Here is a 12495-nt window from a genome sequence, read left to right as displayed (position 1 = left end):
ACATCCATTAGGCTTTGTAGCCGCTGAATGATGTACACCTCCTCAAAAATTGTGACTGCGTGTCAAGGCTTTTGGTGGCTGTGAAAACACCACCTGGAGACTGACAGAGCGAGTGATTTCTCCCACAGCATAGACGCAGTAATCCTCTGCTTCTCAGGATCACACGTCCAGCAAAGCCACCGCGCGGCAGATCGTCACAGTGAATGGAAGAAAGTAAAACAGATGTAACCTCCAGCTCTAGAAAAACACAGGAACAACAAGTACAGTTATTATAGGGACCGGAATGAAAGCGTGATGTGACACATCCACGTAGCGCTGCGTGATAAAAAAAAAAAAACCTGCGCTACAGGTTTCTCTGAAGGCAACCCCATTAACCTCTTGCGTGACCTACTCTTTTTAAAAGATTATTTCCATTTTAAGAATTCATCTATGAAAATTCAATTCAGATTTAAACCCCCAAGCATTTAAAAAAAGACAAACAGATGGATGCAGAGAGGGGTTTCTTCTTTTTGTCCCAGAATGCCCTCACACCTGCCGACTTACCCGACCCGGCAGAACAAGGAGGTGATTATCGTTCGTTACTATCAGAGGAGCACGCTGTCATTTTTATTTCAGAGCCAGACTTCCTCGGGCCTCTCCGGAGTTCCTGATATAGGCGTAGCAGTTAATGAGGGAAATACCCAAAGTTAAACCGAGCATGGGAGCCGGAGAGGGGAGAGTGGGGGAGGGAGGTCCGGAGAGACTGGAACGTGAGAAAAAAAAAAAAGGAGCAGGAGAAAGGAGAGAGATGACAAGAAGGGGCAGAGTTGTGGGTTTTCCTGGAGGACGGAGAGTCGTCGTATCTCTGCTCTGGCTGTGTGGGTCTCTGGCATGATGATTTGGGACAGAAAATGAAAATCACATTGCCAGGGATTACTACACTGCTATGGTGTCTGCTACTGCTGCTCCTGGAGCTGGAGGAAGATATGCAGGTACTTGTTTTCGTCATTCCAGAAGTGTGTCTGACTTTCTTTTTCCTTTTTTTTCTTCCTGCCTTGTTCTTATTAATCATTTCTAAGAGGAGGGAGTTCGTCCAGCTGCCAGTCTGTGAATCACGCTCCAAGAAAAAACTTTTTTTTCTGAGGCAAGATCAAAAGATTAGTGTGTTTGTGTTGTGTCATGTGTGTATCTGCTGTTTCTGATCAGGTGCAGAGCTTAGTCGACTGCTGAACAGGGAGTCTTACCAGTTTGTTCACAGTGGCTAAGTTCTTCACTTGTACAGAGATAATTGGGATGTATGACAAGAAGTCTGTAGTTCCTGACCTACTAAAACTGTATATATATATATATATATAAGTCTTATCATACAGCATATGTGGAATAATTTTAAATATTTTCATTCGCAAAAGATTGTGTTGTCAAACTGTAAGATGTGATATACATATATATATATTTCTCTTTTCTTCCCTTTAGCATATTGAAATATTTAATCTTTATATCATTATACTCTTGTTGTGTTAAAGGATAGGGTTGGTAATAATTAGTTCTTATTGTTAACAAATTAAAAAACATTAAAAACAATGACCTGATCCTACTAACAAGTATTGTCTGTGTAGCAACAAGCTGATGTGATATATTTTGTTCTTCTGTGCCACAGAGCTCCATAGCAGCCAACAATGCTGTTTGCATCCGGGGTGGACAGCCGGTGTGGCTATTTACACCCAAGCATTAGGCTCTCCTGGACCGCTTCAATGAGTCAAATGGAAGAAGTTCAGGCTTTCTAACATGGGGCTGCGGTGAAAAGGGTCTATTTTAACCCAAACTATGTTGTTATATGTTAATATGCTAACCCTGACCGTTTGGAAAAAAGCAAACAAAACAAAACAAAACAAAAAACCGAACAAAAACAACGAATAAAACAAGAGGCTTAGAGAGCCACTGGGTGCTTCATACGGGTGTGAATAGCCAAATAGCTGCCCTGTGACTATTTTCACCTGGCTGACATGTCCTTTCATTATCATGAACACACACACTGCAGTTTGTCTCATTCCCACCTACACCTTCCTGTTGCACTAAATGTGGATCAATCTGCGGATGAAAATAGTCCCCAGCAGATGCACGATTTACTCCTGTCTGAGTAAAGTAAACTGCTGTGATAGGAAATTACTGAGCAATTTGTGAACCATTTTCAAAGATTTACATCAGATTTACATGCTGAGTGCAGCAGACAGGGTAAGGAAGTCAGAAAGTATTAAGAGACTGACTGTAAACTTGGTTTTGGTCTTTTCACAGGATTTGTTGACAATAAGATGAATATAGAATAACACCAGCGTTCTCCTTTAAGTGGTCCTCACTGTCATATGTCATCGTGGTCATGATCTCAGGTTAAACAACCTTAGAGGTGTGATATACTGTAAGCCCACACTTAAACCTGGGGTAAATGTTTTGGTTAATTTAATGTAGGGATGTCGAGGAAATCTTGATCTATTGTAGATCTGTCTCTGGAAGGGGACTGGAGTTAAACAGACGTTTAGTCTAGAAAGTTTTAACACAGGATCAAAAAGCTGATGGACAGGACAACACTATTTTTAGGTTTTGTACTTAAAGGAATTTGACCAAACAATCCTGAGTTATTTTGTTGAGAAAATATATTGGAAACAAACAAACAACCAACTAAACAAAAACAATCCATCAACTACTGCTGAAAAGAGGAATGAGCTATTCTTATATAAATAGCTTTTGTATTCTTTTCAGCTTCAACATTATGGGATGCCTGTTACTACAATAAAGATGAACAACATATTTTCATTTGTGCATATACTTTGTAAATATATTTGAAAATGTATCCTTATGTTGCATGATAGAGTAGCGATTCCCAACTACAGGTACTAAAACTAAGTCTGCACTGCTGTGCTTAGGACAAGACAAATCAGATTATGCATTGGTGTGAGTTTTTTCTTTACTATATTGACATATACGAAAAACAATTAACTACCAGCACAACTCGGTTTAACACTGACCTGAGACAGTTGTGACACCTTTACACGACACGTTGCTGTTGTGTGGGTATGAAATAGTTAAAACAGCTACTGCCACTCCACATGGTAAAGAGAAAAAAAAAAGAAAAAAAAAGAAAGAAAACAAAGACCAAGCTTAAATCTGAAAATTTCAGTATCTGCTCTGTATTTTTCTGTTTCCTCTTACAGTGAAACACGCTGGATAAACTGGGATAGTTATTTTAATGTAAATAGATCCATGAAAGGCTCTGTTCTACCCTCCGTCTGCTTCAGAGAGCTACATGAAGCATTTGCTTTATTGGAGAAGATAAATATTTATCCAATGTTTACTTGAGGTTTCTTAACTTCTGTCCTTTGTTGTGCAGAATAAGTGCTAATGTCGAACGTTGCCAGATGAACTTTTTCTCCCTTTGAACAATTAGAAGATCACATTGAATGGCAAAGTTGTGTTTACTTTTCCTTAGGGCTGATGTTAAAATGTAAACTAATATCATAATGCGAAATAAGGTTCACTGGAAATAAAAAAGACTGTTGCCTGCGAGTAATTACATAGAAATGAATTTCCCTAATGCCACATGTGCAGTCTCTAGACCGTGGCTTTGACATTACTCTGAGGAAACATCTGGCCTCCCTCTTGTGCCTTCTGAGCTGACAGCAGTTTGATCCAACACACTGGCTCAGTTCAGCAGGAACAGGAGTCTAGTCAACACACAGCATTTTGTCATTAATATCAAGGAGATGAACTGTGGAGACATCATGAGGGGGAAAAGTACAGTGAACCCATGACGTGCCATGAGGAGACCTGAGCCCATCAATGTCTATAATGGCACAACTGATCCCTGAGTGAGTATGATAACTTATGGTTTTATATGTTTGTTGTTATTTAACGGTAGTTTATGTACAAGTACAACATCAACATCTATATCATAAGATTGTCTGTCTGCAATTTTTTACCATATACAATGGCAACAGAAGAACCCAAAGGCAGCTGGTGGATTTGATGGTTGTTCAGAATTCACACTCATGGGTGTTTGCTGCCTTCTACTGGCTACAGAGGGGAACTACTACAACTACACAATATTAATCTCTGTTATGGTAAAAATTGGATTATGCTCAAAGTTCAGAGGGTGATATATTCTGTGATTGGTGTTCAACTTCGTACAGATGTAACTAACAAAAATGAAGCAGTCAAACAATTTAACCTGTCAACAAAGAATGAATAAATATTCACAATTAATGTTTATATAAAATGTATTATAAATGTAAATGTGCTGAACATAATTTGGTTAAAGTGGGGATTAAAAAAATGTGATAGCACAAGAACATGGGAGCAGACAATGTAGAACAGGAACCAGACAGGATTTTAATCCCAATAGTATTCCCAAACTTGTTTCTAAATTTTCAGAACTATTTTTAATTTAATTAAAATTTTTCCAAATGAATGGTTGAGAATAAAAATTTAGGGAGCCCCAGGATAACCCTGCTGGAAACATGCGGTACCACTTCATCTCTTGTGGAGGGCAGAAGTCCAACTACTACTAGAATGCAACTACTCCGGTGATAATCACACGAAGAAGAAGAATGAGGAACTGCAACATGACAGTTGCACAACTTTTCCAGTGCAGAGAAAAAGATTTCCATTTGGGAGTACTATGAAAAACTAAATTAAACCTTTAGGGTTACTCACAAACATGTTCAGCGTGGAGACGTTTCAGAGCCACATATGTGCTATAATGAAGGCTCTGGTGGAGGCTGGGGTGACGGAGCTCAGCGGACTTCTGGAGCAGCACTGGGCTAACGTCATGGCCGCCGCTCGGTACCGCTCTGCTCCGGCAGCAGAGACGGTGGTAAAGAGCGAAGAGGAGGAGGAGGGAGAAGTGACTCCACCGGAGCAGAGACAGCAGTTTAATACAGCTATAACGGTAACACGCGCGCGCGCACACGCATACACACTGTTGTCTGATGTTAGCTTACATGAGAAGGAGCAGTTAGCCAGGGTTTTTATACAACACTTGTACATTAACAGCAGGTACACAAAAACTGTCCAAACAAAGTTACAAGTGAAAGAAAAGAATATTAAGAAAAATTCAAAACTCATTTCAAATTCAAAACATATTGGTCATTAAAAAAGACCAAACACACAATTATTTCCTAAGGTAAGGGTCTATTTAACATCGCAACATGTTGATGCAGTTCTTGATGCTATTTGCACCCACCTATCCACAGCAAACAATGCTATTTGCACATGTATAAGTATGGCAGAGACAAGCACCCAGGTGCCCATAGCCTATATGGTATTTGGTATGGTGTGGTATTTGCACTTAGGTGTCTGTAGCCAACAGTGGTATTTACACCTGGGATGGATAGTCACCCTGTGCATGACACTTATTAAAAGGTGCAGTGCAACAATGTGTGCATTAATGGTCAAATAGCTGCCCTGTGACTATATACATACACTATACATACATACATACATACATACATACATATATATATAATATATATAATGTTAAGTTTGTGTTTCCAGTCGGACACGGACCTCCCCGAACAAGCATACTGTTTGGGTGTCGGAGAACATGATATACAGGTTTAACTGCACGTTATTATCTTCTTTTTTTTTTTCTTTTTTTTTTTATCAAAGTATTTCCCGACAGCAGTTTCCCTGGTCACGGCTACGTACTGGTACCCATCCCTAGTGCAAATAGACACATAAAAAACAAAGCCCAAAATTTGGTTAGGTGTAGCCCACGTCTTCTTGTGAATGTGGAATTTACCCAATAATAAAATTAACTGCATAAAAAAAATCATAATCTCATTACCTTCAAATATATTTAATGTCCCATATGTATGTACATATGTCTTATTCTGACATTTAATTGTTTTCTGTTTTATATAATACTGAACCGCCACCTAAAATGTCATGGTACACGTCTTTTATTACTGAGACAAAATTCATCCCTAACTCGCTCAATTTTCTGCCAATTAATTTCTCCATAAAGCAAAGCCCAAACGGATCTTTCTGGGGGCAGAGTTACAGCTTGTGTGTAATTCCTGATGTTTTTATTCAAGCATTTATTCTTGGTAATGTCATCTTCTGCAAGGAATATACCAGAAATAAATGGATCGATCATTGAACCGCTTGGCAAAGAATAAAAAAAAGACTGCATACTCTTTTGGCATAACTGGTGACCTAAATTTGGAATTCATTATACATTAGTAACTATATAATTATTGTAATTTTATTATTTATGTTTACATTGAGTATTCTTGTTATTTTAAATGTATTAATTAGTTGGTAAAAATTATGTTTGTAAATAAATTTCTAGGCCACCAAAGCTTATTTTTATTTATTGTATAATGAAATGTATTGATATTATGTACAAAAATACATTAATCTCATTAGAGACTAAAGATTCTTTGTACCAGATTTAGCGAATAGCTAATTTCCATCTGCAGTCCCTGGGCAGGTGAAGGAAACAACAAAACACAGAGCAAAACCTAACATCAGCACTACAAATAGGCCAGCATCCTGTTCAGACATTCACAGACATACACACACACACAAACACAAACACAAACACACAATAATGCACTTCATTGGAACAAAGACAAAACATGTAACTTATCAGGTAACTTATCAATTTTGTAGTAGCACTTTAGTAGAAATCAGACTCCACTCATTAACCTAAATACATAATGTAATGTTGTTAATGTTGTATTTTTCTTTAGTGAAATTAAAAGACCATTTCACTTTGAGAGTATTATATAATGTTTGAAAACTTAGTACCTCCAGATGACCCTTTCTTTATGTTGCATTGGATGTCCTCTCTAATAAGATAATGACATGTGGGTAATCAGAAATTCAAGACATCTAGACAGATCTGGATATTCCCCCAGCTTTAGATAGCATAACTCAACCATTCAATGAAAGATCCCTCATCATGAAATTATTTTCTATGGGTCAACAAATCAGTTAATTACTTATAACTAACTACCCTTGTTTCCCTTCATTCTTTCTTACCTATGACTTCACAGAACCAGTTTGCATTGCTCATGGAAGCATTGACCAAAGCAGCAGTAGAGAAAATATTGATGATCTTGAAAGTGTCCATGTGTGAAGCTCAGGGTGGTCCTGCTGCAGAGCAGAGACCCGGACTGAACAACAAGACTCAACAGACAAGCAAGAAGCCGACAGGAGGGCGAGGGGCCAGGCCCAAAAAGCGTATGTTAGCAAACAGCTCAAGTGGCTATGGAGAGACTTTTGGATCTTCACACTCTTGTTGTTATGTATTTAACAACTTTTATGCTCTTGTTAAATCTCAGAATCAGAAACCAAAATTTGTCGTCAGAAGAGGAAGAAAACAGAGGGAGGACTTCAACCAGCGATAAGAAAGGAGAACTACCACATGTATTACCGAGGTATTACACCAGCTGCTATGTGATGTGATTTCTTATTGAAATACAAATGGTACATGAACCAAAAAGTTCAGTTTTGTCACTTACTCAGGCCGCTTAGTACCAGCTTCAGTTATAGTCAGATTTTGAACACAGTGAATCATTGCTACGTGTAAACTGCTGTAACACTGTTACATTTCAGTAGTTTCAGGTCATTATTCTAATTGCTGCATTTCTGAATCAGTGGTAAGAAATCGTCAACAAAACTCTGTTGCTGTTTAAAGGGTTGCAGCAGATAAACAGATGGATGGATGGATAGATAGATAGATAGATAGATAGATAGATACTCTATTTATCCCCTAGGGGAAATTCATGATTAATAATGGGCCTGCTCTATCAAATGACACTCACAAAATACTATGTGATCAAATAATGCGCAATGATCAAATCTCGTTTTGAATCCCTCAGTAGATATTGTATCTTAACTTGAGATTCACTGATGTTGATGTTTGTGTTTTTAGAAGAGCCACAGACTGAGAAAGCAACAGCAGCAGCTGAGTCAGAACCAGTGATCGAACCAGGTAACTACTGATTCTTTACAAACCAGCAGAGCGGAAACTTTCTCTGTGTGTGACAACAAGTTCATATTTATTTATTCATTAATTTAACCAGGAAGTTTTTTGGGACATACAGTATTATGTATTTTGCAAGACAGACCTGAAGTTATCTTACAACACACACACATAGCGTGAAACGAAAGGACCTAAGAGGCATAAAAGAAAGACAACACATTGTGAAACGTGTGGATGTGGCGTTTCAATGTGTGATGTTAAGTCCAAGGTGTTTAGTACAATAATGAAGTCTAACTGAGTTCAGATCAGACTCTGGGAACACTGATGGTTGTCCATGTAGTGGGACAGCTGATAGAAACAGGAAGAACTTAACAGTAGACAGTAAGATCACCAAGTGTAAAAAGTGCATATGAATCCGCCACTGTATTTTTACTGAGGTCCATCCAAAAGAATCCAGAATAAATTATAAAGATGAAAGATAGACAGGATCAATCCTATGTGGTAATGTATAATGTATGTGAAGTATACTGCAGTTACTTTTGCCATTTGTAATTTTTACTGTTCCCTTTAAGTTCACACTGAAATAAAGATAACGTTTGTTTTCCTGCTTCACACTGAATCACTTTCACTTCCTGAAAAATAAAACATTTATTTGGTAAATTCATTGCAGCATGTCAGTAGTATTAAAAACATTAAACATTATGTTTTGAAATAATATTTTAATCTGTTGTGAGGGGCTGTGTTTGTTTGTTATTCCCACTTTGTTTCAAATCCCCTAACAAAGCTTTGTTTTTGTTTCAGCTGATGTGGCCACAAATAGAGAGAGTAACTCTGGATCCCTGTCTAAACGTGAAGCCTTGTTAACTGAGCCTACGTCAGAGCTGGCCCCTGAGCCGTCCCCTGTGCCGGCCCCTGGGCTGGCCCCTGTGCCGGCCCCTGAGCCGTCCCCTGTGCCGGCCCCTGAGCCGGCCTCTGATGTCAGTGAGGACGATGTCATCCAGGAGGATAGAGACACTTCAACCACCGCATCCAAGATCAAAAAGAAGAAGACCACAGCGCCTTTCAAATGTCCTTCTTGTGACAAAACATTTGCTCTCAAGTGTTTGATGGATCGGCACTACCTGACTCACTCCAAGCCTCACCTCTGCTCCGAGTGTGGCAAACGTTTTGCCGGACTCCGGGGGCTCATCGCACATTCAAGACGCCACACTGGAGAGAAGCTTTACAAATGCTCGGACTGCGGGACAGAGTTTGCTTACAAGAGCACCTTCGAGAGACACATGCGTCAGCACAGCCTGAAGAGACCGAACACCCACACGTGCACGCTGTGTGAGAATCAGTTTGCCGGGGTGCTGGCGTTTCAGAGGCACAGGTGTTGTGCCCTGAAAAAGACATTTGTCTGCTCTGTTTGTCCAGAGACATTTGAGTGCAGAAAGAGTTTGGCAGATCATGAGAATCTACATTCAGGAGACAGAGATTTTGTCTGTGAAAGTTGCGGCGAGAGTTTCTTCTCGTCCTCATCCTTGGCCATTCACCGGGTGACTCACATCCAGAAGGAAAACTGCTGCGAAGTGCTCGGCCTCGGATGCAGCGACATGAGCGTCCTCAAAAATCACCTGAGCAAACACACCGGAGAAAAACTTTTCATCTGCGAGGTTTGCGGTAAAGGCTGCAGTCACCGGAGCGCGCTGAAGCACCACATGCTGACCCACACGGGAGAGAGGTCGTACGTCTGCGAGACCTGCGGCAAACGCTGTGGCCACGCCAGCGCGCTTCAGAACCACATGCGGATCCACACGGGGAAGAAACCGGGGCAACAGCCGGTCTGCAACGTGTGCGGGAAAAAATTTCGCTGCACGGTCAATCTCAAATATCACATGAGCATCCACACGGGGGAGAAGCCTTATGCCTGCGATCAGTGTGATAAGAAGTTCAGCAACCCCAGCAATCTCAAGCTGCACATGAGGATTCACTCTGGAGAGAAGATGTACGGCTGCAACATCTGCAGCAGGAGGTTCACTCAGTCCAGCAGCCTGAAGCTGCACAGGAGGATCCACACTGGAGAAAAGCCGTATTGCTGCTCGGTCTGCGGGAAAGGATTCATACACAGCAGCGACTTCAAGAAACATCAGAGGGGTCACCTGCCAGAGGAACCAGGAGATGGACAGTCTGAAAAAACTGCAGTGAAAACTTAAAACCTTTCACTGCAGCACGCTCACTTATTGCACTGAGCATTGATATGGATTGTTTATGTTTGCACACATTGGAGTTCAGGCTGGGCAATGTGACCATAAACACTGTGAGACAATAGAAATTTGGTCGAGTGTCAAAGATTTTATAATTGTGTTTTGCAGATCAGTCAGTGGGACTGTTTTATGGCAGTATAATCTGCAGGAGTTGAAATGGTTATTTTGTTTCTAGAAAGTTTTCTGTGGGTTAAACACTACTACTTTTCATGGCCAAAAATGTGTGGAGACATTGTTACTCTTTAACATGTCACTCTATAATCATGAGTATTAATCTGCTGCTATAACAGCCTGCTCTTCTGAGTTCAGGCTTTCCACAGGATTTCACAACCTGGCTCCAGGGATTTGATCCCATTCAGCCACAAGAGCATTAGTGAGGTCCAAGACTGATGTTGGATGATAAGACCTGGCTCACAGTCAGTGTTCCAGTTCATCTCAAAGGTGGTAGATGGGGTTGAGCTCAGGGCTCTGTGCAGGCCAGTCAAGTTCTTCTACACCAAATAGGAAAAACTGTGTTTGCTTCTTAAGTTAGAAGCACACTGCAGTTCATGTATAAAACATCATTGTCATGCTGTAGCAATAAAATTTGCCTTCATTGGAACGACGAGTCCAAACCATGAAGAACAACCCCAGATCAAAAGCATACACACCTGAGTGTCCACATACAGCTAGTGTTTACTATGATTGAACATTGTTATTGCCCACAGACTTACATTCGACCAAATGCAGCCGAAACTTGAAATGACTTTGGTAACGCATTCTGTTACAGAAAATGATAAATGTTGAAGTAATTTAGCTTTCCCTGGGAAAACGTTCTGATCAATATTTTTTTTTTTGCGGATTAACTAATAAATTATTAATAAAGTTATTATTTTCGTTCACAGTGACTTGTAAAAAGTTAAACATGTCTGAAAAGTTTGTTCTCTGCTGTTTTCATTAGCAGCTGTTAACTTTACAGCTCTGTCTTAAAGCAATTTAATGTTTATTTTTCACTTGACTGGTTTTACTGGAATCACGCAAATTACTTACATGTGGCTAATTTCCTTTGTCATTAAACAAAAAAAGGGGAGTAGGGGGTAAATGAGTTCAATAAAATTAGCAAATAACCAGAGGTAATTAACACTTCATCAGAGACTTTGTATAAAAAGACTGGACAGACACTGACTGGAGAGAAACACTGAGACTTAGGCAGGAGCTGCAGTCATACATACAGCATGAAGAATTTATGGATGGATATCACAAGATTGGAATAAAGTAATTAAGATGGAGGCAGTATAATACCGTACACTCTATTTGACTGTTGCTGTCTTTGTACATGATTAATATATAAGGAAAACCTGTCATTAAATTTTAAGTCATTTATACAGAATCCTCTGCGAATATGAAGATATAAGTTTATAAGATTTATTAAATACCCATAAAAAAAATCTAAATTTGAATTATCAAAAATATCTATCATGAATTTTTCTATAGTATATCATGTTGCAAGCCTATATTTTAACAATATATATTTGATATGTCAATTCAATTTTATTAAAACAATGTACAAATAAAAATTCTATATGCTTATATGTTTTTCTTATTCATTTCTCATTAATTTTAAACATGTCATTCTCCCCATTCTGGGAAAGTGGTCTCAGACTTTTGGAACTGTCTGTATATGATATAAACATATATGAACAAGCTTTGGGATGGATATATATCTACAATATAAGCATACATACATAAACATACATATTTGTGTGGAGTAGACATTCATGTCAATTTATGAAATTGGAATTTCTTATAGGTTTTATCTATAATTTTTACATATGTTTTTGTTTTGTATGTACATAGATTTCATATATGGAAATTCAATATATGTGCATATGTTACATTTGCATATACTGTACACATCAGAGTACAGCTGGTTTTATCGATCAGATATTCGACTGTGATTCCAACAGAGACGATAAGACGCTCTGTTAAATCATCCACTAGATGGTGTTAGAGGATCAACATGTGTGAAACTGCAGTATCAATATTCAGCTCAGCTCCTATTGGAGCTATGGGATAATACATCAAATACAAGTATATATTATCAGCAGGTACGCATACTGACAGTTGCTCTATATTTTCATTCTTCTTCATCATATCTCTGTATGAAACCTATAGTGCTGTCATTAATTTTCAAGAGGATGATGTTGAGAGACTTTATTCCCTGTTTTGATCAACAGCTAAGAGATTTGAATGGGAGAAGATTGGAGTTACCAGAACCTCAAGGTATTTGTCATGTTTGTTTTATTC

General features: G+C 39.0%; 1 protein-coding gene across 1 annotated transcript; it reads left to right on the top strand.

Moving 5' to 3' along the window:
- Positions 1-3129: 3129 nt before the first annotated feature.
- On the top strand, positions 3130-11778 carry LOC111650158 (uncharacterized). Its single transcript, XM_023399982.2, has 5 exons — positions 3130-4918; positions 7032-7218; positions 7320-7415; positions 7913-7972; positions 8765-11778. Exons 1-5 carry the CDS (start codon positions 4688-4690, stop codon positions 10156-10158), a joined length of 1968 nt encoding a protein of 655 aa, XP_023255750.1. The 5' UTR covers positions 3130-4687; the 3' UTR covers positions 10159-11778.
- The last annotated feature ends 717 nt before the right edge of the window (positions 11779-12495 follow it).

The sequence above is a fragment of the Seriola lalandi genome, unplaced genomic scaffold, assembly GCF_002814215.2.
Source record: "Seriola lalandi dorsalis isolate HSWRI2012SDOR001 ecotype SW California unplaced genomic scaffold, Sedor1 jcf7180002052129, whole genome shotgun sequence".
Taxonomy (NCBI): domain Eukaryota; kingdom Metazoa; phylum Chordata; class Actinopteri; order Carangiformes; family Carangidae; genus Seriola; species Seriola lalandi.
The sequence above is the reverse complement of the archived record's forward strand: the minus strand, read 5'-3'. Positions and strand labels throughout refer to the sequence as shown.